The sequence below is a fragment of the Phyllostomus hastatus genome, unplaced genomic scaffold (assembly GCF_019186645.2).
Source record: "Phyllostomus hastatus isolate PE091 unplaced genomic scaffold, TTU_PhHast_1.1 phas_contig_98, whole genome shotgun sequence".
Taxonomy (NCBI): Eukaryota; Metazoa; Chordata; class Mammalia; order Chiroptera; family Phyllostomidae; genus Phyllostomus; species Phyllostomus hastatus.
In genome coordinates this window covers 5,652,242-5,675,880 of record NW_025333999.1, presented here as the reverse complement: position 1 = coordinate 5,675,880, position 23,639 = coordinate 5,652,242, and the positions used below count along the sequence as shown (strand labels likewise).

Sequence of the window (23,639 nt, the reverse complement as noted above, 5' to 3'; positions counted from 1 at the left end):
TTCACGCTCAAGGGCAGCATTCTCTCTGGAAGCGGAGGTGGCCAGCTCTCGGCCCTCCACTGTGTTGCAGGCGGCTGCACCTGGTTAGCCTACCTGGAATGTATACTTGGCACTGTAGCCGGACCTTCGGATCCGCACAGTCTCCAGCATGCCTGTGTAGCGCAGCTGCTGCAACACCAGCTCATCGTCGAAGCACAGCTCTTTCTGAAACAGGATGCAAATCATCAGGGCAGGTGCCCAGGGGCAGACACCCAAGCCTGTAGGTGGCTGGGGCTGGGGAGCTGTGGGACAAGATCCTGCGAGATTCCAGATGTGGACATGGTCCAGAATACGTGTGGGCCCTGGCTGCTGTGGAACGGTCCCTAGCACGGCAGCTGCGGGCACCTGACATCCACCTTCCTTGCTCCAGACACACGTTGTGGAATAAAGAAGAGGCCGGTTAGCAGCAGGGCTTGGACAGTCATCTTTTCTAGAAAACCTGGTATCCAATCTATTCTAATCCCTGCTGTGCAGGAGACAGATGTCACTCCTTACCGCCCCAATTCAGGCTTGTGTGCTGCAAAGAGTTCTTTCCTCAGGGCCCTGACCCAGACCTGTGCTGTACCTGTGCCCAGGTACCAGTGTGAGTACTGGGGATTCCACGGAGAGGAGGACAGTCTGGGGTGCGGTGCGGAGCCAGGCACACATGTGAAGCAGGTGGATGCTGCTGGGGCCCCTGTGAGAGGTGTCACAGGAGAGGGCACCCTGGGCTGACTGCTGGGGAAAGCTAGGTAAAGGCCCAGAGAAGGAGGGGGCAGCTGAGGGGCTGACAAGGGTATAGGCATCTGCCTGCTGCTACAGGGGCAAGGGGAAGCAGGGTCCGGGAACAATGCTGGCTCAGGGGCTTCAGGCCCAGAGCTCAGGGACATGGCCTCCACACCCAGGGGTGTTATTTTAAGTAGACAGAGGGGAGGGAATGGCATGGGGGAGGTGTTGTCACAGACGGGTGGAAAGGGGGTGCTTTCCCCAGTACCTGGTGGGCTCTTGGAAGCTAGGGATGCTGCTTAATACCCTATAATGCACAGGACAGCCCCCACCCCAACGAACCATCTGCTGGCACGGCCCCTGCTCAGAGCTAGTGGTGATGGAGCATTTTCTGGGTTTCCCAAAGGTGAAGTTAGAATCCCTGATGGAAGAAGGGTCAGATTCTGTTGCCAGAAGAACGAGGGCAAAGACCTTCCCTGAGACACACTGGGGAAACTGGAAGGCAGGAAGGGAGAGGAGCAGAGGATGGAAGCCATGGCACCCGGCAGGGAGAAGCTGAGCTCTGATGTTAGTGGAGTGCCCCAGGAACGGGGGGAGCCAGGGGAGCAGGAAGAGTAGAGACACGGGTGTGGGAGAAGACAACCACAAGGGTCCTTGGTCCAGGAGTCACTTGCGCCAGAGAGGGAGTCTAGATCCCAAACCACCCCCAGCAAAGTCCCAACAACCCCTGGGGCAAGGGGAGCTGGCATCGAGGGCTGCGCCTGCTGCCAGAGCCCCACGGCCTCTGCCTTTGAAGAAACTTCTGTGCCCCTGCAGCACAGTCTCAGCTCCTCCCTTTGGGTGCACTGTGCATTGGCCACTTCTGAGATGTGTCTGAAGAGCACCAGACCCGTTCCTCCTTGAGCAAACCTTCTCCGGGGCCCCGCCATGCTCCAGAAGACAGCCCTGCTGTGGTTGCCCTCGCTGCCTGCTGCCGACCCCCACTCCCCACCACTGGCCCAGCTCTGTGTATGGTTCCCAGAACCTATGTGAACACTTGGTTCCTTGAGGCCTTTCCTGTCCGGGCCCCCTCGGCCCGCAGACCTCGGCCCTCACCTCCCCAGGACGAGGGTGCCCCTTACCTTCTCGGCGTTGGAGCGGACGCAGCGGATAAAGAAGGGCTCTGCCTTTCCCAGCGCCTCCAGGAGCTTGTTGAGGGACGTCTGGGGAAAAAAAAACAGGGTGCTGAGCTGAGAGCCCCTGTGCTCGCCTCTCGGTGACAGGGGATCCGGTCACCTGCCTGCATCACCTGAGGGGGTCTGTGCTGATGAGGGACATGGGGGTTAGAGCTGGACATTGTGAATGGAGAGGCTGCGCTACCCTGGGGAGCCCCTTGAGGGAGTTATGGGGTCCCTGTGACTAAGGGCCACCATCTTTCTAGGGTCACCCAGTTCTTCTCTTTGCTTCAGGTAGCAGGTGGAGAGAGGACCAGATAAACTCCTTCAGGGGATTTAAAACATGCGTCAGGCTCAGAGGGACCATGTATGCAGTGATTTCTGTCTCTGGCCTGCTGTTTCCAAAAGGGGCTGTGGGATCTCCAACACAAGATGCCTGCAAAGGAAGCCGTGGTGGGAGGAGAAGAGAGAGAAGGAACGAGAAAACCTAATGGAAAGAGTCAGCAGCCACTAGACTCCTCTCAAAAAGTGTCCCCACGTTTCCTGGCAGCCAGGGACAAAAGGGAAGACATGAGTGAAGGACACACAGCTCAGTGGTTACGTTAATGGACATGCTGACTCATGATTTTTTTAAACTCAGTGTTCTCCACCAGGGGCGATTCTGCCTCCCCTGGGGCACTGGGGACTTCCTGGTTGTGCCACAGCTGGAGGATGCTGCTGGCAGCTGGAGGGTGGAGGCCAGTGACTGCTCGACACTGCATCCTGCACAGGATGGCCCCTGCTGGGGCGAATGATCCGGCCCTGGCCATCGCGCACTGCCAGGGGCAGGAACCCCGGGACAATGATCAGCTGTCCGTGTTGAGTTCCTTTCTTTCTTTCTTTAAGAAAGATTTTATTTACTTACTTACTTTTTTAGAGAGAGGAAGAGAGGGAAAGAGGGAGAGAAACATGGATGTGTGGGAGATACATTGATCCATTGCCTCTCACGCGCCCCCTACTGGGGACCTGGCCTGCAACCCAGGCATGGTCGAACCAGCCATCCTTTGGTTCACAGGCCCGACAGTCAATCCACTGAGCCACACCTGCCAGGGCCCATGTTGAGTTTCTTTTGGCTGAGCCATGTGAGTGACAGACCACCCACCTGGAACTGGGCGCTGATGCTTGGTGGCTTCTTCTTCTTGTGCAGGTGCAGCAGGGACTTGGTGGTACGGTCATGCAGGGTCATGCTGATGATGAGCTTCAGGGACTTGGAGTCCAGCAGGTTCTAGGACAAACAGACAGGGTCTGGCCTGCCCTCCCGAGGCCCCAACAGGCGCCAGGAGGCATAGATTCTGGAGAGGAAAACACCCCTGGGGGCGGCTCTCAGTGCTGGTCTCATGACCGTGCTACCAGAGATTGGGGCAGGCGGGCCTAGCCGGGCGGACCCTGGGCTGTGTCTGTTGAACGGCACTGGCGTCGGGAGGCTGACTACAGCCTCTTTTGAGACCTGAGGGCCTGGAAAGCCAGAGCCACGGAGCACAGCCTTCCTTCTGTGCAGCTCAAGGGTCGCCAGCTACCCCTTTCTACTGGCTGACGAGAAGGACTCGCACTGTCCCCTCTGCTGACCAGACTAGAGGCTGTTCTTAGTCTTCTACCAACTTCGTAATCCATCTGCATGCTGCACAAGGAGATGAGACAGGGCACCTGGGTGCACATTACCCAGGCGCCGGGATCTTGGCTGCCCCTGCCCGGTGGGACCACCCTGGACAAATGGCCTCTTCTCCCTGGACACCCAGGAGGTGTGGGGTCTCCTGGAGGTAGCTCCAAAGGACACCACCTCCAAATCATCTCAATAGGAGACAATTTTGGGGGGATGGTGAAGAAGGAGATGAGGGGAAGAGGAAGGAAGGATGGAAGTCAGAGAAGTTAAAAGCCGCCCCCGCCCCCATTTTCCGGAAAAGGACTTGAGCCAGGTGCTCTAGACAGACGGAAAGCAAGGCAGCGTTAGACGGCGTCGCAGGCGTTTACCTTTGGAATGATCTGCTTTTGTTTGGTACCTTTACTTTTCCTGTCAAAAACATTAAAAATGCTTTTGTGAACAGAAGGAACATGGGGTCTGGGTGTGGGTTAGTTCGGCAAGCCACGCCTGGCAGGTTAGAAGGAGCAAGAGCAGAGAGGAAGGAGTCGAGAAGCACAAGTGCAACGAGGCCCCTGCCGCGGCCTCTCCCGAGGACCAGGCGGTGCTTCCGTTGGTTCGTGCACCTGGGCTTCCCGGGGCAACAGGAACATTTGGTCTGGGGCCCCGGATGTCCAGGGGGCCAGAGAGGTGGGCTGGTAATCTACACAGCACACGGCAGAACAAGCATCTGCACAGGGCTGGCTACAGGGGAACAGATGGGTCTCACGAGAGGATCTCTACACCCCGAGTAGAGCTTTGAGGGACCCTGCAGGGATCGTTGCCTACCAGGTGCCCCAGCTGTATTTGCTACACGCTGGCAAACTTGAAGCAGGCCCGCAGAACCCCTGCCGGGCCCCATACCCTGCAAAACACTAAATGGGGCCTGGGCAGGGGCGCCTCTTGGACTTGTGCTGGCTCCGAGTTAAAAACGAAAGCCGATCTTTTGGCTGAGAAAGGAGGGAAGGCCCCCACACTGTCCAACACTTTATGGAAACAGAAGAAAAAAAGTGTTAAAAAAAATTGCAGCCTGGCTTGTTTTTTAGGAACTGCTGGGGAGACGGGCCCCTCAGGTCTGCACAGTGCATGGCTGAGAGGCTCTAATGTGTCAGGTTTCATTGTGATCCCTGTGGGGTGGGATGAGGCTTCATAAAAAGGCATTTGGAAACGGGCTCCCTTGTGGGTATGAGCTGCGCTCTCAGGCAGCTCCAGTCGGTCGCTCGGTTGTCTGCCCAGGGCTGTGTACACGAACATTGGCACCCCTGCTTTGCAGGCGGAGGCCGAAAGCTTGCGGCACTTGGGCCAGGCAGTGAGCAGGAGGGAGTCTGGGTCCAAACCTAGTCTATGTGGCTTCTGGGTCCTTTCTACCACATCACACCGCTGTCCACACAAAGCAGGGCCACAAAATCACATGGCCTACTTCCGACAGCTTCTGCATGAGCTCAGTGGCAAAGGGGGAGGAAAGAGGCAAGCCTTGTCCTGCGTGTCTGGGGGAAATCTAGACTTAGACACTCGGTGCGAGGCACATTTCTGCGAAGCTGTGTGGGACACCAGGGAGCTGGTGGGCATCTGGGCCACACAGACCCTGGGGTGGGCGTGTTACGAGGGCCACTGAACTGAGCAACTGCTGGTGTGGGGACAGAACCACGAGGCAGAGCGCAGCACTTGCAGCGGCTGATTCAGCGTTTGGGTCCTGGGAGCGGGGGAGGCAGTCGTTGCACTTGTGGGGGCGAGGCACCCGCAGCCTTGGGAAGACTCACAGGATGAAGGTGCGGGGTTTCTGGAGCCGACTGAGGGACTGGAGAAGCCTACGGGGGTCCTCACCCTGCCAGGGCAGTCCTTTGATGGTCTTGATGATTTGGTCATGCAAATCGCTGAGTGGGGGGTGGAGGGGTACAGTGATAGAAAAGAGACCAAGTTAGAGCAGCGGGCCCTCCACCTCGGGGTCCCTGGCACGGTCGGGACTATCCCTAGGCCACTGGAGCCAAAACATGCAGCTGGGGATGCCTGCTCACTGCTGTCTCTCCCTCTTGCACCAAGCAGGTGCCAGGGGAGTTCAGGCAGGAGCGGCCCTACCCGAAACAGGATTCCGCTCCTCTGGAGGAGCCAGGGCCACTTCAGTCCCAGTGTCTATTGCAACACAGTTGCTCACATCATTGAAAAAGGCCTCCCATAGAAGAGCCTTTTGGAATCTGTGAAGAGCATCAGGGGGATGCTGAAAACAGAAGGGACTTCTCTGAAGATTAGTTTCTCTCAATTCTGTGGCCACATGTCAGCCTCCTTGTTACCTTAAAAAAATGCCTTGGGAAGAGTAAGTTGAAATTCACACAGGGGTTCTCAACCAGGGTGATGTTGTTCCCTGCGTCCTCCCATCTGGGGACACTTGGCTGTCACGTGGGGGGACACAGGGGAAACACCACTGGCATCTCGTGGGTGGAGGCCAGGAATGCTGCTCAACCCCCTCAGTGCACAGGACGTGGCCCCCGTCCCAGAGTGACTGGCACGGAGCACAGGGCGGGAAACGCTGGCTGCAGGAGACCTTGACTCCGGAAGAGCTCAGTCTTACCAGCTCCAGTTTGTTCAGTGACTGTGGGCTTGGGTGCAGATCTGAGAGTCTGTTCCAGGCCCACACTCTGGCACTGGTGTGTGACAATGAGAACAACTGAGAGGCAAACACTGAGTGCTCTGAAAAAGGGTATTTGTGGAGGACGTCTAGCTGACAAATGTCTTTGACAGACCTTCGGAAATGAGGTAGCAATGACTGCAGAATGAGGATGGGAGGTTCTGGCTTTGTTTTAAATTCCTTATTCCAGTTATTTCAAATGCATGTTTAAGCTCTGGGCAGTTGGCCTGGAAAGACCCCGACCGGCAGCCCCCGTGTGTTCCATGCACCATGCCTGGCTGGACAGCCTCACTTACCTCTGCTCCCTCGCCCTCCAGGGAGGCACAGAGGGCAAAGACAACAGAGTGGTCACATTCACTTCCGTGCCCTGGGCAGTCAGTGCAGCAGCCAGGGCTCTGGACAAGACCTGTGGCTTCCACCTGTAACCCCCTAACTTGACCAAACACGGTGAGAGCGCCCGCTGCAGGACCCGGCACCCAGGAGCGCCCGGAGCCCTCTCTCCTGGCCCTGGACGCTGCACTGACAGCCTGGGGACCAGCTCCTCTGTTGTGCCTCCCTGGTCTTGGGTTCGAAGGCCCTTGCTCTACTTACTTCTTGCTTTCATAGAAAGCAAAGATGTCCTCAAAAGCGTTAATATCGAACTCCTCAGAGCCGTCAACTGAGAAATCTAGCATTGAGACGCTGAAAGGGAGAATCTGTATAAACTGAATGCACTTTAGGGGTGGGACCCACAGCCCGGGGGGGCCAGGCCCTGGGGAGACTGACACTGCTTCAGCAGCTGCCAGTTGGGGGCCACCTTTCAGTCTTTGCAGGAAGAAAAACCAAAATAACCCGTATGCAAGTAGGGGGAATACATGGTTTTTCCCTTATCCCCTTTTGGATGGAAATGCCAATTTAAAAACACCACCTTTTGAAAAGCAGGGAAAAGGCACACTATGCTTTCAGACAAACAACATCTAGTCACTTACCCAGGTGCTAGTTCTACCTCCATACTCTTATGTATCTCTTAAAGTCATTGCAAAGGGCACAGAAACAAAATAACTTTTTGATGTCCAAAAATGTGGTGACTTTCTCCTTGGGGATTTGTGTCTTGAGAAAAAACCAGGGACTCGGCTGCTCCAGGGCCTTGGCACGTGCTGTCCGCACTGCCTGCCTGTGGCTCAAACAGTGCCCCCTCTGGCTCTGTCACCACCTTAGTCATCTGTCTGGTGTGGCCTTTCTCACCCCACCTTCCTGGGAGCACGGGCCTGATCACTTTTACACTCAGTACAAACTGGGGTGTGCGAAGGGCCCTCGGTCACTAAGTGGCCGCAAAACACCCCATGTATCTCATGTGCAACAAGGCGTCGGCGTTTCTGACTGTGAATGAAGTGCCCTAGCAGGCCTGCTTTTGGGGCGTCCTGGCCAGGCTGAGGGAGGAAGTGCTTCTAAACCAAGCCTGTTGTTTGGGGGGGAATGCTGGTCCCTTGACCCCACCCCCAACTGCCCCAAGACGACCACGAAAAGGATCCTGCATAAACTGAGCCACCCAAATCTTCCTAAAGCAGATGACGTATCAAGCAACAAGGCCTGGTGGCAGAAAACTGGCAGCACCCGGCAGCAAGGCGGGTGCTGTCTGCTTCTGGATCTTTTTGGTTTAAGTAGCTGCTGGGTATGGTCACCCCTAGCCCGGGTTCAGGGTGTGGGGTTTCTGGCACTGTTTTTAACAACACTGCTGCCAACCAGTTTTGGCTGGGACAAATCAAGGACTTGCTCACCGGTACAGCTTTTCCGAGGGGGTGGTGGCTGCTCTCTGTAGTTCTCCCGGGTGACTTCGGATGCCAGGGCTGCCCAGTGCTGCTGGAGACACAATGAGATGGACTTGGGGTCTGAGGGTCGCCTGGAACGTGAAGGCCTTTGTCTTTTCTAGAGGCTGCAGTCCTGACTTGAGCCTGTCTTAAAGGAATAGCCTGACGCTCCAATGTGGGCAGAGCAGGGAACAGTGACATGTCTGATCCCCAAACAGCAACCATTTATTCCTATTTCTCATAAAGGCCTGAACTCTTTGGTCCTCCTTTTCGTCGATGCCCTGGGCAGAATGGAGTCCCACGGCTGGTGCCTGGAGCCCCAAGGCCCTCAGGGAACCACTTAACAATCCTGGGCCCCAGGTTGTCACAAAGAAACAGGGATATGCCTCCCTGCTTTGTGAGGGTGATGATGTTAAATCACTCGCGTGTCCTGGCCGGGGAGCTCAGGTGGGTAGAGTGTTGTCCTGGTAAGCCAAGGTTTTGGGTTCAATCCCCAGTCAGGGCACAGACAAGATCAACCAATGAATGCATAAATAATTGGAACAAAAGTTGATGTTTCTCTCTCCCCCTCTCAAATCAGTAAATAAAACTTTAAAAGATTAAACACGCGGTAGAGTTTCTAACAGATGATGAAAAAGTCCTGGGACTGGGCGGAGGCTGCGGCTGCACAACACCGGGAAGGTGCTGACTGCCACTGGAATGTGTACCTCAAAGTGGACACCTGAAGGCGACCGGGCCCCCCCACATACCTGCGGCCTTCTCGGCCCTCTCAGCCCGCAGGCGTCCGGCCTCCCGGAGCACGGCCATGGCCCGGATGGCAGCCCGGAGCATGGCCCAGCGGAACACTGCCACCGGGTCCATGCCGATGAGCTCCCGCACATAGGAGCTGTCACTGCCCCGCAGAAGAGCCACGATGTCTGGCCGCATGTAGTCCATGTTCTTCTCCCGGAAGTCCTGGTGGGGAAGGGGGCAGGCAGTCACTCACTGGTGCTAGGACGGAAAGGGCTGGGGATGGGCTGGGACCCAGCAACACAACAGAGGTGGTTTCTGCTTGTGGAGCTGGGGATGCGGGGTCAGGTTGGAGCACCCTGGTACCATGCCCAGCACGACTGATCTGAAGGGGACTAAGAAGCACCAGAGCGAGGGGGCCTCCAGATGACCCACCTGATCCTTTTCCCACCTTCTGGGCCTGACTTGTACCTTAATCTGGTATTTCACCTTCCCGGCGAAGTGCTGAATGATGAATGCTGGCTCCATGATGGGGGTGCCGAGGAAGTACCTGTTGTCCTCATGCTGCTGTTTGAACTTGGCCAGCAGGGTCTGGCTCGTGGCGTGGGGGAAGCTGGAAAGATTTGAAACTGTTAGTTGCAAGAATGGTGGCCGATCACCCACTCTGCATGGCAGGCTGCAGGTCCTCCGCCACCGAGGCAGACAGGCAGGCAGGCGTGTGGGCGGTGCTTGGGCTGCGCTGGGTGTCAAGGCTGAGGCCCAGACACCTGCAACCTGGTAGGAAGGGGCCAAGAGCAAAAGGACGCACTCAGGGCTGTGGAGTGAGCTCAGGGTGGGGCAGGGAGATAGGAGTGGGACTTGGACCCACCACAGGCAGCTTCCAGGAGCAATTCCAGGACAGGGTGACTCTGGCTTTGGATCCATCTGTTGCCCAGATACAGTGTCTTGGAAGGGGTCTTGCCTGAGCTCCGTTAGAGGGAGGGGAGTGGGGGCAGAATAAGGCACCCATGGTGCCTATTTCTGCCTTCCAGGAAGGCTATGCTGCAGCTGGCTTTGGCATGTCCTGCCTGTGCTCATCCAGCCTTGCCACAAACGCAGCACACAACACGCCTCTGAATCCCAACACCCGTGGTTTAGTGGGGGGCATGGGGTGGGTGTCGAAGGGGAAGATCCTATAGCCACTAAGCCCACCACTTCCAAGGCTGCGGAAAGGGTGTGGAAAGTGAGAGCCCTGCTTGTGTGGCTGTCTGGATAAATAATGCCCTATTTTAGAAAATCCAAATCAATGTAAAAAATAATCCCTAATACATAAAAATGACCAGATTTTAAACGCAGACAGACCTGACCCTGCTGGGCCCGGGCCTGCCTCTCATACCATACTTCCCCCCCACGCAGGTCTGGAGTTTCCTAGGAGTGACGGTGTAGCTAGCCCTTCCCTGCCCGTTCTCTCATCTGCGGGTTTTCCCTTTGGATTCTGGTTGAATGAACCTGTCTGTCCCTGCCCTGGGTGGGGAGCTGGCGTGAGGCAGGATGTGAGCCTGATTGTCCCAGCCCCACAGGGGCCTCAGCAGCATGCGGAGGCCCAATAAAGAGGGGTTAATAAAAAGACACATCCTGATACCTGGAAGCTGCGAATGTGACCTGATTTGGAAATAGGGCCTTGGTAGATGTAGTCGAGTTAAAATGAGGTCATGAGGGTGGGCACTAATCCAGTAGGACTGGGCTCTTTGTAAGATGAGGAGACGAGACACTGACAGACAGAAGGGATGGTGATGGGACCACCGAGGCAAAAATGGGGCAATGTGGCCAAAGGCCAAGGATATCTGGGGCCACTAGAAGCTGAAAGAGGCAAGAAAGATTCACCCCTAGAGCCTTTGGAGGGAGCGTGGCCCTGCCAACACCTCACTGATACTGATTTCAGACCCCTGATACTGATTTTGGACTTCTGGCCTCCAGAACTGTGAGGGAATACATTTCTGTTGTTTTCAGCTGCCTCATTGTGGCCATTACAACAGCCGCAGTAAGTGAATTTCAGTGACTGCAGCTGGGTGACCAAGTGTGAGACACCTTATAAATATCCCTTCTGGTTTTCAGCACATCCAGGGGACAAGAGGTGCCAGGCTCTGCAGAGAGTGGGCTTCTGGGCCCTAATTCCACACACTGCCCTTTGCAAAGATGCACCAACCCCATTCCCAGCTTCTAGGCTCAGGCCCCACAGTCCTTTCCAAGAGCTCCCGGGTGGGCATTCTTGGGACATGTGGATATGGGGTAAGGCTTTGGGGGCTGCAGAACTGGATTGAGTGCCTGGGTTTGTGGATGCACCGGGACATGGACACTCACTTGCTCTCTTCGTCCAGTAGATAGAAGAGGCCGGTGGGCTTCTTGCTGATCAGATGGATGCAGCCGACGTTGTCTGTGTAGTCGATGTTGTGCCACGAGATCCCTTCGCTCTGGTACTCTTCCTGCAGGGTTTGGGCGGGGCATCCAGTGAGTTTGCTACTTCACAGCTTGGTTAACATTTGTGCAGCGAGCATTACATGTATGCATGGTAGGCAAAAGCAGGTTTCCAGCTGTGAGAGTACTGTGCCGCTGATTCAATGAGGCTACCATACAGTCATAACCTGCATGTGCTTTTCCACACCAAGAACTGGAAACGTGCTTTGCCCACACCTGTGTTTATGCACGTACATATCTACACATAGGTGTGTAAGTAACAGAATACATGTTATACCAATGGAAGTGCATCAAGCATTATATAAGGCTATTACATAAGTTAATAATCAGCAACATGAAACAATGCACGTTCTCAAACATTTCTCACAGCGAGGTGCTCAGCCTCACACTCAAAGCCTCCCAGGAGTCAGCAAACTCTCTCTGTGGGGAGCCAGACTGTAAATATGCTAAATTCTACTAGTTAGCTGGTATCTGTCACAATCACTCAATTTTGCTGCTGTGGCTTGAAAGCAGCCAGGGATGATATGTAAATAAATGGCTGTGTCCATGTACCAATAAAGCTTTATTTATAAGAATAGGCAGTGGGGCTGGATTTGACTCCTAGGCCTCTGCTCAGGAGCTGCAGTATCTGTAACAGTCATGTAATGTGACTTATGTAACTTCAAATTTATGTGTCACACTTTAAAATGTAAAAACAAACAAGTGAAGGTAACTTTAATAATATACTTAATTTAACCCTGTATATCAAAGCTTTGATATATAGGGTTGAAAGCTTTGAAAACTTTGCAATTCACTGTGCATTTTGCTCTTCCTGCACAACTCAATTTGGACCAACAAATAGCCAGAAAGCATAATAGTAAAATAGTTAAAAGTAAAATAGTAAAATCAGCTAATAGTAAAATCATAATAAATATTGGGTTGGCCAAAAGGTTTGTTCGTTTTTTTTCCATACAATGGCTCCAGTAGCGCTTAGCGGTCTTTAACTTCATTTGAAATAATTTTGTTAGATTGTACTGTGACAGCTGTGATATCAGCATGCATTTAAAAAAAATTAACAAAATTGGTGAATTGTTGTGTAGCCATTTTAATATTAAAGATGGGAGAAAATAAGCAACATTTGTGGCATATTATGCTTTATTATTTCAAGAAAGGTAAAAACACAACTGAAATGCAAAAAAAGGTTTGTGCAGTGTATGGAGAAGGTGCTATGACTGATCGAATGTGTTAAAAGTGGTTTGTGAAGTTTTGTGCCCGAGTTTCTCGCTGGATGATGTTCTGTGGTCAGGAAGACCAGCTGAAGTTGATAGAGATCAAACTGAGACATTAACTGATAACTGTCAATGTTATACCTTGCAGGAGGTAGCCGACATACTCAAAATATCCAAATCATACCCTGGCCGGTGTGGCTCAGTGGACTGAATGGCAGCCTGAGAACCAAACGGTTGCTAGTTTGATTCCCAGTCAGGGCACATGCCTGGGTTGTGGGCCAGGTCCCCAGCAGGGGGTGCGTAAGAGGCAACCACACATTGATTGCTCTCTCCCTTTCTCACTCCCTTCCCCTCCCTCTAAAAATAAATAAAATCTTTAAAAAAAATCCAAACAAGAACTGAAAATCATTTGCACTGGCTTGGTTATTTTAATTACTTTGATGTTCGGGTTCCGCAATAAGTCAAGTGAAAAAAACCTTGGCCCTTTTTCACATGTGATTCTTCACTGAAATGTGATGAAAATGTTCTGTATTTAAAATAAATTGTGATGGGTGATAAAAAGTGGATGCTTTACAATAATGTGGAATGGAAGTGATCATGGGGCAAGTGAAATGAACCACCACCAACCACAGCAAAGGCCGGTTTTCATCCAAAGACGGTGCTGTGAGTATGCGGTGGGATCGGAAGGGAGGCCTCTATTCCAAGCCCCTGCTGGAAAACCAAACGATTAACTCCAGGTACTGCTCCCAGTTAGACCAACTGAAAGCAGCACTTGAGGAAAAGAGTCTGGAATTAGTCAACTGAAAACGCATAATCTTCCATCAGGATAATGCAGGGACCACATGTTTCTTTGATGGCCTGGTAAAAACTTTTGGAGCTTGGCTGGGAGGTTCCGATACATCAGCTGTATTCACCAGACAGTGCATCTTCGGATTTCCATTTATTTTGATCTTTACAAAATTCTCTTAAAGGAAAAAAAATCAATTCCCTGGAAGACCGCAAAAGGCACCTACCTGGAACATTTCTCTGCTCAAAAAGTTAAACAATTTTGGGAAGATGAAATTATGAAGTTGCCTCCAAGGTGGCAGAAGGTAGTGGAACAGAACAGTGAACATGTTGTTCAATAAAATTATTGGTAAAAATGAAAAATGTGTCTTTTATTTTCATTTAGAATGGAACAAACTTTTTGGCCAAACCAATATAAAGCTCCATCTTTTTTTTTTTTTTTTGCTGTCAGAATCATCAATATGAAGGGTAATATGTAGGTAAAATGGGTATTTACTATTGAAGACACATAATATAGGTTATCAATATCACTGACCAAAGCAAATCCTTACAAGGCAACCTCATTTCTCTCCCATCAGAGCACATTTGAGCAGAGAGAAAGTGCAAAATTGACCTGTGGCCGAAAACATCCCCGACAGTTTGCCTCATCTGGGGCTGGATGGAATTTTCCCCGGACTTTCCTTTTTTGCAGAGAAAAATTCTGGGGCAGGTTTGATGACCAACCAGGCCCCTAGGGAGATCCCGGCGGTAGCTCATCCTGTCCTCCCCTGGGCTGGAGGGGTGACAGTGGCACTCCCTTACCTGCTCTAGTTTGAAAATGTGCTGGTTGAAGTAGTACTGGAGCTGCTCATTGGCATAGTTGATGCAGAACTGTTCAAAACTGTTCCTCTCGAAGTCCTCAAACCCAAAGATGTCAAGGACCCCAATGGACAAGCACTGAGGGGAGAGAGAACAGTTGTTACTGCTGGGTCCTCTGTACTCTGTCGTTTTGTGAAGACCCTGTGCTTGGGACCCATAATATTTGAATAAGGAGTCGTGTTTTCGCTTTGCGCTGGGACCCGAGAACTGCACCCTGTCTTTTCTCTGGGCTAGGAACTGGCCCCTTGCCTGACAATGGCTACAGCTGCCTTGGCTCCTGACATCACAGGCCATGCACCTGTGTGGCAGTGAGGGCATGCACCCCCCCAGCCCAGACTGGCAGGGCGGTTGGGTCGGGGTGGAGGACTCACCGAGACAGACTCTTCCATGTCTTTCTTATTGAGGAGGGCGTGGTTAATGCGCAGCACAATCCAGTCGAACAGGGCACTGTACAGAGACTTGGCCATGGAGTCTCGGGCAGTGATGGCCTGTGGGCACAGAGGGGACGTCATACCTCAGCAAGGTGGGGCCCACATGCACCACCCCTAAGTCTGCACACAGGAGAAGTATAGGCAATAACTTAAATAGCCAACTCCTCCGACACGCCCCTTCCCACTTTGCACGTCACCCTGTTAGCTCAAACACCCGGGCACACTGAAGCATGAACTCAAAAGCCTTGACCCAGCAGCCTGGGATGCCGCTAAGTCTTTCTCAAGTGCTGACTCACTTCTCAGAGCTACCGGGGTCTGATGAGGGTGGAGCACAGGCTCAGAGAGGGCACTGGGCCTGCACCATGGGAAAACTAGTCAGGAGGCCCTGCTGGGTTCAAAGCCAGGCCAGGCCCCTTGCTGTTCTAGGAGCATCATGGGGCCAACATTGTAAAAGCAGTAATGGCTTTGACAGTTTTTCTAAGGCCTTATGGAGGTCTAACTCACACACAAAAAATTCCTTCTTTTGGTGTGCTCAGACCTAAATGGTGACAGACACAGGTGGCTGCAATCAAGATCTAGAACACACTCCTCTAGTTCTACCTTTCCTGGGAAGCCATGGAAATACATCCTCAAGAGATACAGCCTGGCATCTTCTACCTGGTGCCTCTTGTGCACCAGGGAGGGGGGCAGCCCTGCCACTGGGGTCTCAGGGATCTTGTGCACTGCAGGGTGCCTTTGTCCCTGGGGGCTCAGACTGTGGTACCAGTCTGAGATGCCCAAGCAGCTTCAACCACCAGCTAAAAATTGCCCCCACCCACCGTGGCTAGGTACTTTCCTGCTGCTGTCCAAGCTGCCAGCTGCAGTCACACTGCTCTTGAGATGTAAAAACCCAAGAAAAACACACCATAAACATCCAGGTTGGGACAAGGCCAGAGAGAAGCACTGTATCAATATCTAGGGACCCACATAATGATTGTAAAGGTCATGCTGTAGCTCTGGGCTTGACAAAGGTTTTCTGCAAAGGGCCAAAGGACCAATATTTTCAGCTTTTCAGGCCACATGGGTCTCTGTTGCAACCCCTTAGCTCTGTGCTGTAGTAGGAAAGCAGCATGTAAACGAATGGGCATGTCTGCATGCCAGTAAAACTTTATTTACAAAGGCAGGTAGCAGGCTGGATTTGGCTGCAGGCCTCAGCGCTTCTGCTGGTAAGAAACAGCATGCCCAAGAAGCAGCTGGAAACAGAGATGGACACTCGTGGCCCAAGTTCTGATACTCAGGCTGTGGTTTGCCGTTTGTGCTGAGCCTAAGCTCACATGAGAACCAGAGCACCCCAAGGGCTCTCCTCTGTCACTTCGACAGGAAAAACATCACCCACGCTGGCTGTTTCCAAAGGACTTTCCTTCACTTGGGTTTTGGGGACCAGTGCCCTTTGAAAGCCCAGAGCAGCACTTACCTCACTGAGACTGTAGGGAAGGATGAGCTTGTCATTGGCGGTCACCGTTTTTCTTTTGGTCAGAACCTCCACCAAGATCTCTCGCTTCACCTGTATCAGGGTCGAGGAGGGAGAGAAAGAGGGAGTGTGGCTGAGGACTTGCCCAGTGGGTTCTCACATCATTGAGACAAGGGCTGAAGCTTGAGGAAGATCAGAGGACCCCAGGGGCTGTGCCAGGGAGCAGGTCCAACCCACGGTGTGCACTATGCTCGGCATGGTTCAGAATGATCACACCCACGGCTGACAGCCCTGGGTGCATGGTGGCATAGCATGGGTGTCACTGTGCTGCCTGGTGACCTGCATTTATAGCTGTTCCAGCCTGTGGGCAAGGCCGTCCAGGGGCTTGGCCCTCCCTGACTGCCAAGCCCCTACACAAGCCCGCAGCAGTTAAGAGTAGGAACAGGGGAAGTAGCCCTGAGCCCCCAGCAGGCGTGCTTACTCAGCCCCGTGACCACAGCAGAAGCCGGGATCCTCCTTCAGGCAGAGCTGCAGATGGAGCACACGCTCAGGAAACAGAGAGACTAAGGGTGGGGCTTCTCAGCCTCGGTACCACTGACACACGAGGCTGTATCATTCTTCGCTGTGGGCATTATATGATGCTGGCAGCATCCGTGGTCTCCACCCATTAGATGTCAGTAGCCCCCCTGCCCCAGTTGTGACAACCAAAACACCTCCAGACACTGCCCCTGGGGTTGAAAACCAGTGGATAAGGGGATGGCAGGACTGATGAGAAAATGACCTCGCTGATGAAACTATGGTTTTAAATAGCCTCCTGTGAGCCCTAGCTGGTGTGGCTCAGTGGATTGAGCATTGGCCTGTGAACCAAAGAGTCACTAGTTCAATTCCCAGCCAGGGCAGATGCCTGGGTTGTGGGCCAGGTCCTTAGTAGGGGGTGCATCAGAGGCAACCACATATTGATGTTTCTCTTCCTTTCTTTCTCCCTCCCTTCCCCTCTCTAAAAATAAGTAAAATCTTTTACAAATAAATAAATAAATAAATAAATAGCCTCCTGTGAGCTAAGCATGAGGAGCTGAGGTGTCCCTGCCCAGCAGGGAGTCCCTTCAGAAATGAGGAAGGGAGTTGGCAGAGATGGTAGCAAGGAAGCGGGCACAGGCCCTGGTTTACAGAAGCACAGCCCATGCAGGAAGTTCTGGGTCCTCCGAGGCCACAGGCCGGAGCTGGCCCCACATACCCCACGGTGGCTGAAGACAGGGAGCAGTACCTTTAGGAGCTGTGACAGAGTGTCCAGCACCTCGGGGGGCCCGACCTCCAGGCCTTCATCTCGGTTTGTGGCTCTCTTCTTGTATGTGACATTGCCCAGGTACAGGATGGCTGACAGGATAGAAAAAATCCTGGGAGAGAAAAGGAGCTTCGGTTACGGCACTTTCGACAACTGCAAGATGAGAGAAACCTCCCAGCAACCGGGCAGGATGTGAAACAGCATCGAATTCTAGTCAGAACACATGGAGTCTGAAAAATGTCAAGTCCCTCTGCTGGGGACTCCCCCTGTACAATGCAACTTGGTAGACAGATATCTTGATTTCTTTTTTTGTAACGGGAGCTAAAAATATTCTTATGGAAGCATAACATGCACATGCAAAAAACTACACAGCTCCCAAGTGTAGAGATGAAGTGTTACAAAACACACAGATTGCTGTTAAATTAGCGCTCAGACCAAGGCATGTAACATTCTGCACCCTGGAACCACCCGGCCTCATGGAGGAACAGCTGTCCTGACATCTCGCATCAACCATGAACTTGGTGTCCATGAAATCACTGTGTCCTGTATCTGGTCTGACACTGAAAACACTGTAATGCGGGGTACGGTGTGTGTCACGGCAGTCTTGGTTTCTTCACTCAATTCTGCCGACCAGCATATCTCAGCCGTGGCGCTGTTGGCACCTGGGGCCAGGTTACTGTTTGCTGTGGGGGGAGGGGGTGCCCTGGGCACTATGTGATGTTGAACAGCATCCCACACATGTGCAGTGTGACGACCAAAAATATCTCTAGAGAAGGCCCCCCTGGGGGCAGAATCGGTGTCTCCAGTGACAACTGTTACTGTGTGCAGAGTAGTCCAGGAGGTGGCAAACTTGGGCCCATTTTTGCATGGTCCCTGAGCTGAGTTTATGGTTCAGTTTTTAAAGGGTCATTAAAAAGTGAAATGAAATGCAGAGCAGAACATGTAATAGGGACCTGTGGCTCACGAAGCTGAAAATACTCACTATTTGGCCCTCTCTGGAAAGCCTGCTGACCCCTGCACAGACAGACTGACACTTGGTTGTTTATTTAATCTCCTGTTGGTGGGCATTTTGGGGGAGGGTTCCAGGCTTTGGGGCTGTTAGAGAGGAGGCTACTGTGTGCATAAGTGTGCACGTGCATGTTTTGGGGTGAGCAAATGTAAGTGCTTCCTTGTAGACACACGGCGGTCATAGAAAACAGCCAGGTGGTTCTCCAGAGTGGCTGGCCTGATGAGCGCCCCCAGCAGTGTGCTCTTGCCGGGATGCTGGCAGGTGTGGAAAGCACCCTGTGTGGTTTACAAAAATTTAAAAAAATTTTAACGGTGTAAAATACACATCACATAAAATCTACCATCTTAACCGTTGTTAAGCGTGCACTTGCACAGTGTTAGTGTGCTAACACTGCTGGACAAAGCCCCTGTGGTTTGCACTGGCATCTCCCAGTGACTCACGATGAGAGTCCCTTCATGTGCTCATCGTCCTCGGGCCACCCTCCTCACTGCAGCTCCTGCTGGGGTGTCAGCTGATCTCAGATAGTGACCAGTAAGATCAGGGGTGCCCACGTGGGAGATGGCAGGATGCCTGGCCAGCCCACTTACTGTTTCTTGGTGGCGGGGAGGAAGCCCACCATCTCCATGGCCTGCTTGAGTCTTTCAAAGTCATGCTTTAGGTCTTCGCCATCTTCGATCTTCAAGTTATGCTAAAAAACAAAGTCAGTGAAACTCTGGGTATTTCTGGGTCAGCGAGGGTGGCGTGTGGGAATGATTTTGGCTGGAGCAGATGGGACAGGGCTCAGGACATGGGGAATGAATGGGCTCCTTTATGCTTCCTCCTCTGGGCCTCTTGGAGCCGGCTGGGGGCCGGAGAGGGCCAAGGCAGAGGGCCTCTGACCTCCTGGCGGCGCAAAAACGGCCCGTGGGGAACAGAGGTGGCATTTGTGGCTAGGGCCCGGTGTTTACCTGGTTGAGGTAGAAATAATCTTCAGGCTGTTTGAGCTGAAATTCTTGTTGTTCTTCCTTGCTGACACCAAGTAACAAATAATAAAACACGTGGTAGTTTCTGCAGATCAAAATTAGGGGAAAAAAGTCATTTTTGGAGGCCAAGCAACAGTTCCTCTTCAACCTACTACTAACATTGCTTCAGAGACCACACCAGGGAGGAAAGAGCACCGAGATCGTGTCCCAGTTTAAGACAATAAGTCAATTCTTAGTACGTCTTTAAAACATTCCCAAAACATGAGCTTCTCCAGTGAGATTTTTTGAGGAGAGGGTGGGGGTGGGTGTGTATCACATTCCCTGGACAATCAGAGATGCCTCTAACCTAACCACATGGGCAACAGCCCTGGGGAAGCACAAAAATAAGCACAAAAAGGTGACTTAGGATGCATGAGCACGAAGCCTGGGGCCACACAGCAGGCCCACTCCCCGGGCAGTTGTGCCACAGCCTCCGGGCAGAGTGCCCTGGTCTCCAGGTGCCCGAGGAAGGAGGAAGAAGGAGGGAAGAGGGGGGAGGGAGGACAGAGGACGGAGGAAGGAGGAAGGAGGAGGGAAGAGGGGGGAGGGAGGAAGGAGGGAAGTGGGAGGAGGGAGGAAGGAGGAAGAAGGAGGGAAGAGGGGGGGAGGGAGGGCGGAGGACGGAGGAGGGCACAGACAGCTGCTCAGGGAAGAGACCCCTCCTACCTCTCATCCTTCTCCTGAGAGACCAGGCGAGACTTTTCAAGCAGGTATTTTTCAACAACAGCTCTGTCATTAAAGGAAGAGAAAGAGTAAAACATCACATTTTAGTATTGTTTTCCATAAAAAAACTGGAGCAATTTGTCACCATGGTAACGGGCCAGCTGCCCATTAACTTCCTGAAACATAGAACACATGCTGGTATATAGATATAATCACCCTGAATGTCATAAATACCGCTTCAAATGTCGTAAATACAGTCAACCTAAATGTCGTAAACACAATTACCCTAAACGTTGCCTCACCCTAGGACTGCCATCTATAAAAATAAGGAACCTGCACTGGCCACTTCTGCTCCCCAGACCAGAAGCACAGAAGCCCGGGGCGTTACGTGGCAGCTCTCTCCCAGGAGGCGGGCACTCGGGTGATGGCACCCACGCGGTCCTGAATGGTATAGGAAGGTCTCCCCCTGTGCCCACCATCTCCCCAGCAATTAAATGTTTCTCCAACTGAAAATATGATAACGAATTCATTTTCCTATTCTTTTTACAGCTCCATTGAATAATATGTGATGAGTTTTGACTGGCTCTTTCATAATCCACACCATTTTTAAAAATAGCTTTGTTAGGGGTAACTGATGTACAATAACCTTAAAGCGTGTGGCCTGATGAGCTGCGACACAGACATACCCCCCACAAACTGCTCCCCCTAGTTGAGACGGTGAATACGCGCCCCCCGGCAAAGCTTCCTTGGTGCCTGTATCACTCCTCTCCAACCCCAACCTGCAGGCCGGCGCCGCTCACCCCCGCTTTAGACTGGTTTGGGTTCTCCAGAATTTTAAAAAAATAATCCTTCAGTATGCATACTGAGCTCGACTCTTTCACGCAGCCCAGTGACTCTGAGTGTGAGCCACAGTGTTCATGCACCAGACCCGCATTCCTCTTCACGGCTGAACAATATTCTATCTATGTGGACACAGGGCATTTTGTGTAGCTGTTCATCAGTGGATGGACGTCTGCTGGACATGGCTCCACGAGGCCACATGGGGCCTGGGCCCCTCTGCAGCCACCCTATCCACACTGAGAGTGGTGATGGTAAACGTCCCAGGCACCGTTTCATAGGATGTGACACCCTGAACCCTCCCATCCCTGTGGGTGGGCACGGTGGCTCTTGTTGGTGGATGAGGTACCAAAATTAGAGAGGCCACACACTGCGGGGGACCACAGAGGAGGGAGGTTGCCCAGCAGGCGGATGAGCCTGGCATGGGCCCTGCTCCCTCCACACCCCCTGGGGCCAGAGGGGCCCGTTTCTCACTGGATCCACTATCACCAAGGGTGGGAGCGGGGTGGGTGTGTGGGGCAACTCCATCTGAGCCCATCAGATTTTACAAGAGAGGCAGCTGGTGCCTGAGGGGTGGCAGGGCTGGGCTCCCGGGCCAGAACTTGCTGGATGCAGCCTGCCTGACTCTCCAGGATGGCAGTCTTCTGTCTGTAACCTCGTATGGGGCACACGCACACACTACGCACACGCGGGTTTCCAGGGCCTTGGCCTGCATTCTCCCTACTTTCAAACCTATGTTTCTTCTACTTCTGCCCCAGCTGGGAACTGTTGCAGTCAGCAGTGGTCTGTCTTCCTGGGGAGGGAGGCCGCGTCTGGTTCTGGAATCAGACTCCTGGCGCACACTCCACCTGTGGCCGACTCCCTGGGCTGTGTCAGCATGGGGCAGGGGGTGGGGGGCGGGGGTGCAACAGCAAGCCCCCACCAGTGTGAAGCTGTGATTTCACTGATAGCAGCCTCTTCCCTCTTCTGAATGTCTTGGGGGTTCGGGCCCCTGTGGGGGCCAGTGGGGGCCAGTGGGGGCCAGTAGGGGCCAGAGGTCCTCCAGCCCTGAGCCCTTGAACCCACAGGAAGACTAAGCCTTGAAAATTGGGGAACTGAGGGAAGGCAAGGACTGCCCCTGACCCTTGGCCTCAGTAGGAAATGGCATCAAGAAGTGTCACCTGCCCAAAAGCAGAACAGGGCCTGGGCCCAATCCTTGAGAGCTGGCTGCAGCCGCTCCTGGACGGGAAGTGCACCTCCCGCCTCGGTGTGTGGGTAGGCCGTGGTCGTGGGCGAGCAGGAGACTTCCTTTCCTGAATTCAGGGCCACAGATATGATTCTCAAAAACTGGCCTGTGAGATCCGGCTACTCAGTGACACTGGCCCTGAGCTTGATGGGTGCCTATAGTGGGTGGGGCAGGCTGGACCACTTGACTGATGGCCGATCTTTCCTTGCTGGTGTGACCCCTGAAGGTGTGTGTGTGCACTTGCAATCTGTGACTGAAATCTCATTGGGAAGATGTCTTTGCAGATGTAATTAAGTGAGGGATCCTGAGATAAGATTAACCAGGACTATCTACAAAGGTACCAAATCCAATGACAAGTGCCCTGAAAGATAAAAGACGAGACTCAGAGGGACATGGAGGGGAAGGCTGTGTGAAGGCGGAAGCAGAGACTGGAGTGATGCAGGTGCAGCCAAGGATGTCTGGGACTGCCAGAAGCTGGAAGAGGCAGGAAGAACCCTCCCCTGGAGCCTCCAGAGCAAGCTGGGCCCTGCTAACACCTGACTTCACACTTCTGGCCTCCAGAGCTGAGAGGTAAGACATTCCTATTGGTCTCTGGCCAGAGTGGCTCAGTTTGCTGGGCAAAAGGTCGCCAGTTATGTTTTAAGTCGGGGCACAGGCCTGGGTTGCAGGCCTGGTCCCCAGTTGGGGTGTGTGCGAGAGGCAACGGATCCATATTTCTCTCACACACGGATGTTTCTCTCCATTTCTTTCTCCCTATCTTCCCCTCTCTCTAAAATAAATAAATAAAAAATCTTAAAAAAAATCCCATTGGTTTAAGCCACTGGGTTTGTGGTGCTTTGCTACACCAGAGACTGGAGATGAGAAGAGCTGGGGGCGGCTGGGGTGGGAGGGGTGGGGGGGAGGGGAGCAGTGCCTGCTGGGAGCAAAGGCGCTGGTGTCTAGCCTGAGGCCTGTAGGGCCAGCCCAGTACCCAGGAAAAGCTAAGGCAGCCTCTCAGCATTTCTGTTCCACACCAAGGAGCCCCTGGAATGCAGACTTGGTATGTTTCTGGGTTGTCTGCCCAGTCAGATGCTCTGGGCATATCCTGCTGGGCCTGTGGAAGAAAAACATTTTAAATAAGGAGTGAGGGTCTTTGTGGAGGACAGGCGAGGCCTGTGGGACAAGTGGGCAGCTCCAGGTGCCTGTGATTAATCAGGGCACATACCCTGTGTGTGCGTGGGGATGCCCATGACGACACCAAGCGGGAGCCCAGCAGCGCTACAGGCGGGACCTCTGGCTGGCCTGGGAGAGTCACCAGCTTCCGAGCACCCCTGAGGATGGAGGAGCTGGAGAAGCCCAGTTACTGAGAGCCTCTCAGCCACACCGGCACCTGCCAGAGCTCGAGCAGCAAGAAATAGGAAAGATGAACAAGAGAGCTAGACAGTTTGGCATCACCCCCAGGGCCCGTCACGTTGAGGACCTTTCTCTTCCTCCAATGCTGGGGCGTTCTCTCGGCCTCCAGGGGCCAGCTGCTCAGGTCGCCCCACATCTAACATGCAGGGCCTCTCACCCTGCCACCCCGAGTACCACCCACGGGAAGCCTTTACAGACCCCACTGCCGCCACAGCCCCTCACACTGGACTGTGTGGCTGTGGGGGGGGGGTGGGGTCCTTGCAATGGACTGTGCTGAAATGCCTCTTTTTTCTTTTACTTTGAAATAGTTTTATTGGCTCATAAGACCTTTGCATATAAAAACAACCCCAAA

General features: G+C 53.1%; 1 protein-coding gene across 10 annotated transcripts in view; it reads right to left on the bottom strand.

The window, feature by feature from the left end:
• Positions 1–23,639, bottom strand: part of MYO9B (myosin IXB) — an 82,564-nt gene that overhangs the window by 18,512 nt on the left and 40,413 nt on the right. For 3 of the 10 annotated variants that reach the window (XM_045853657.1, XM_045853660.1, XM_045853666.1), the window contains exons 4-20: positions 19,837–19,899; positions 19,117–19,216; positions 18,757–18,857; positions 17,143–17,272; positions 15,882–15,971; positions 14,369–14,485; positions 13,941–14,075; positions 11,032–11,153; positions 9,163–9,304; positions 8,712–8,916; positions 7,933–8,014; positions 6,767–6,856; positions 5,313–5,426; positions 3,906–3,945; positions 3,040–3,162; positions 1,866–1,946; positions 94–204 (exon numbers count right to left, since the gene is read on the bottom strand). In XM_045853657.1, coding sequence (XP_045709613.1) covers positions 94–204; positions 1,866–1,946; positions 3,040–3,162; positions 3,906–3,945; positions 5,313–5,426; positions 6,767–6,856; positions 7,933–8,014; positions 8,712–8,916; positions 9,163–9,304; positions 11,032–11,153; positions 13,941–14,075; positions 14,369–14,485; positions 15,882–15,971; positions 17,143–17,272; positions 18,757–18,857; positions 19,117–19,216; positions 19,837–19,899 — 1,846 coding nt within the window. The remainder of the gene's footprint in view (positions 1–93; positions 205–1,865; positions 1,947–3,039; positions 3,163–3,905; positions 3,946–5,312; positions 5,427–6,766; positions 6,857–7,932; positions 8,015–8,711; positions 8,917–9,162; positions 9,305–11,031; positions 11,154–13,940; positions 14,076–14,368; positions 14,486–15,881; positions 15,972–17,142; positions 17,273–18,756; positions 18,858–19,116; positions 19,217–19,836; positions 19,900–23,639) is intronic. The other 7 variants (XM_045853662.1, XM_045853667.1, XM_045853658.1 and 4 more) reach the window with 6 other exon arrangements.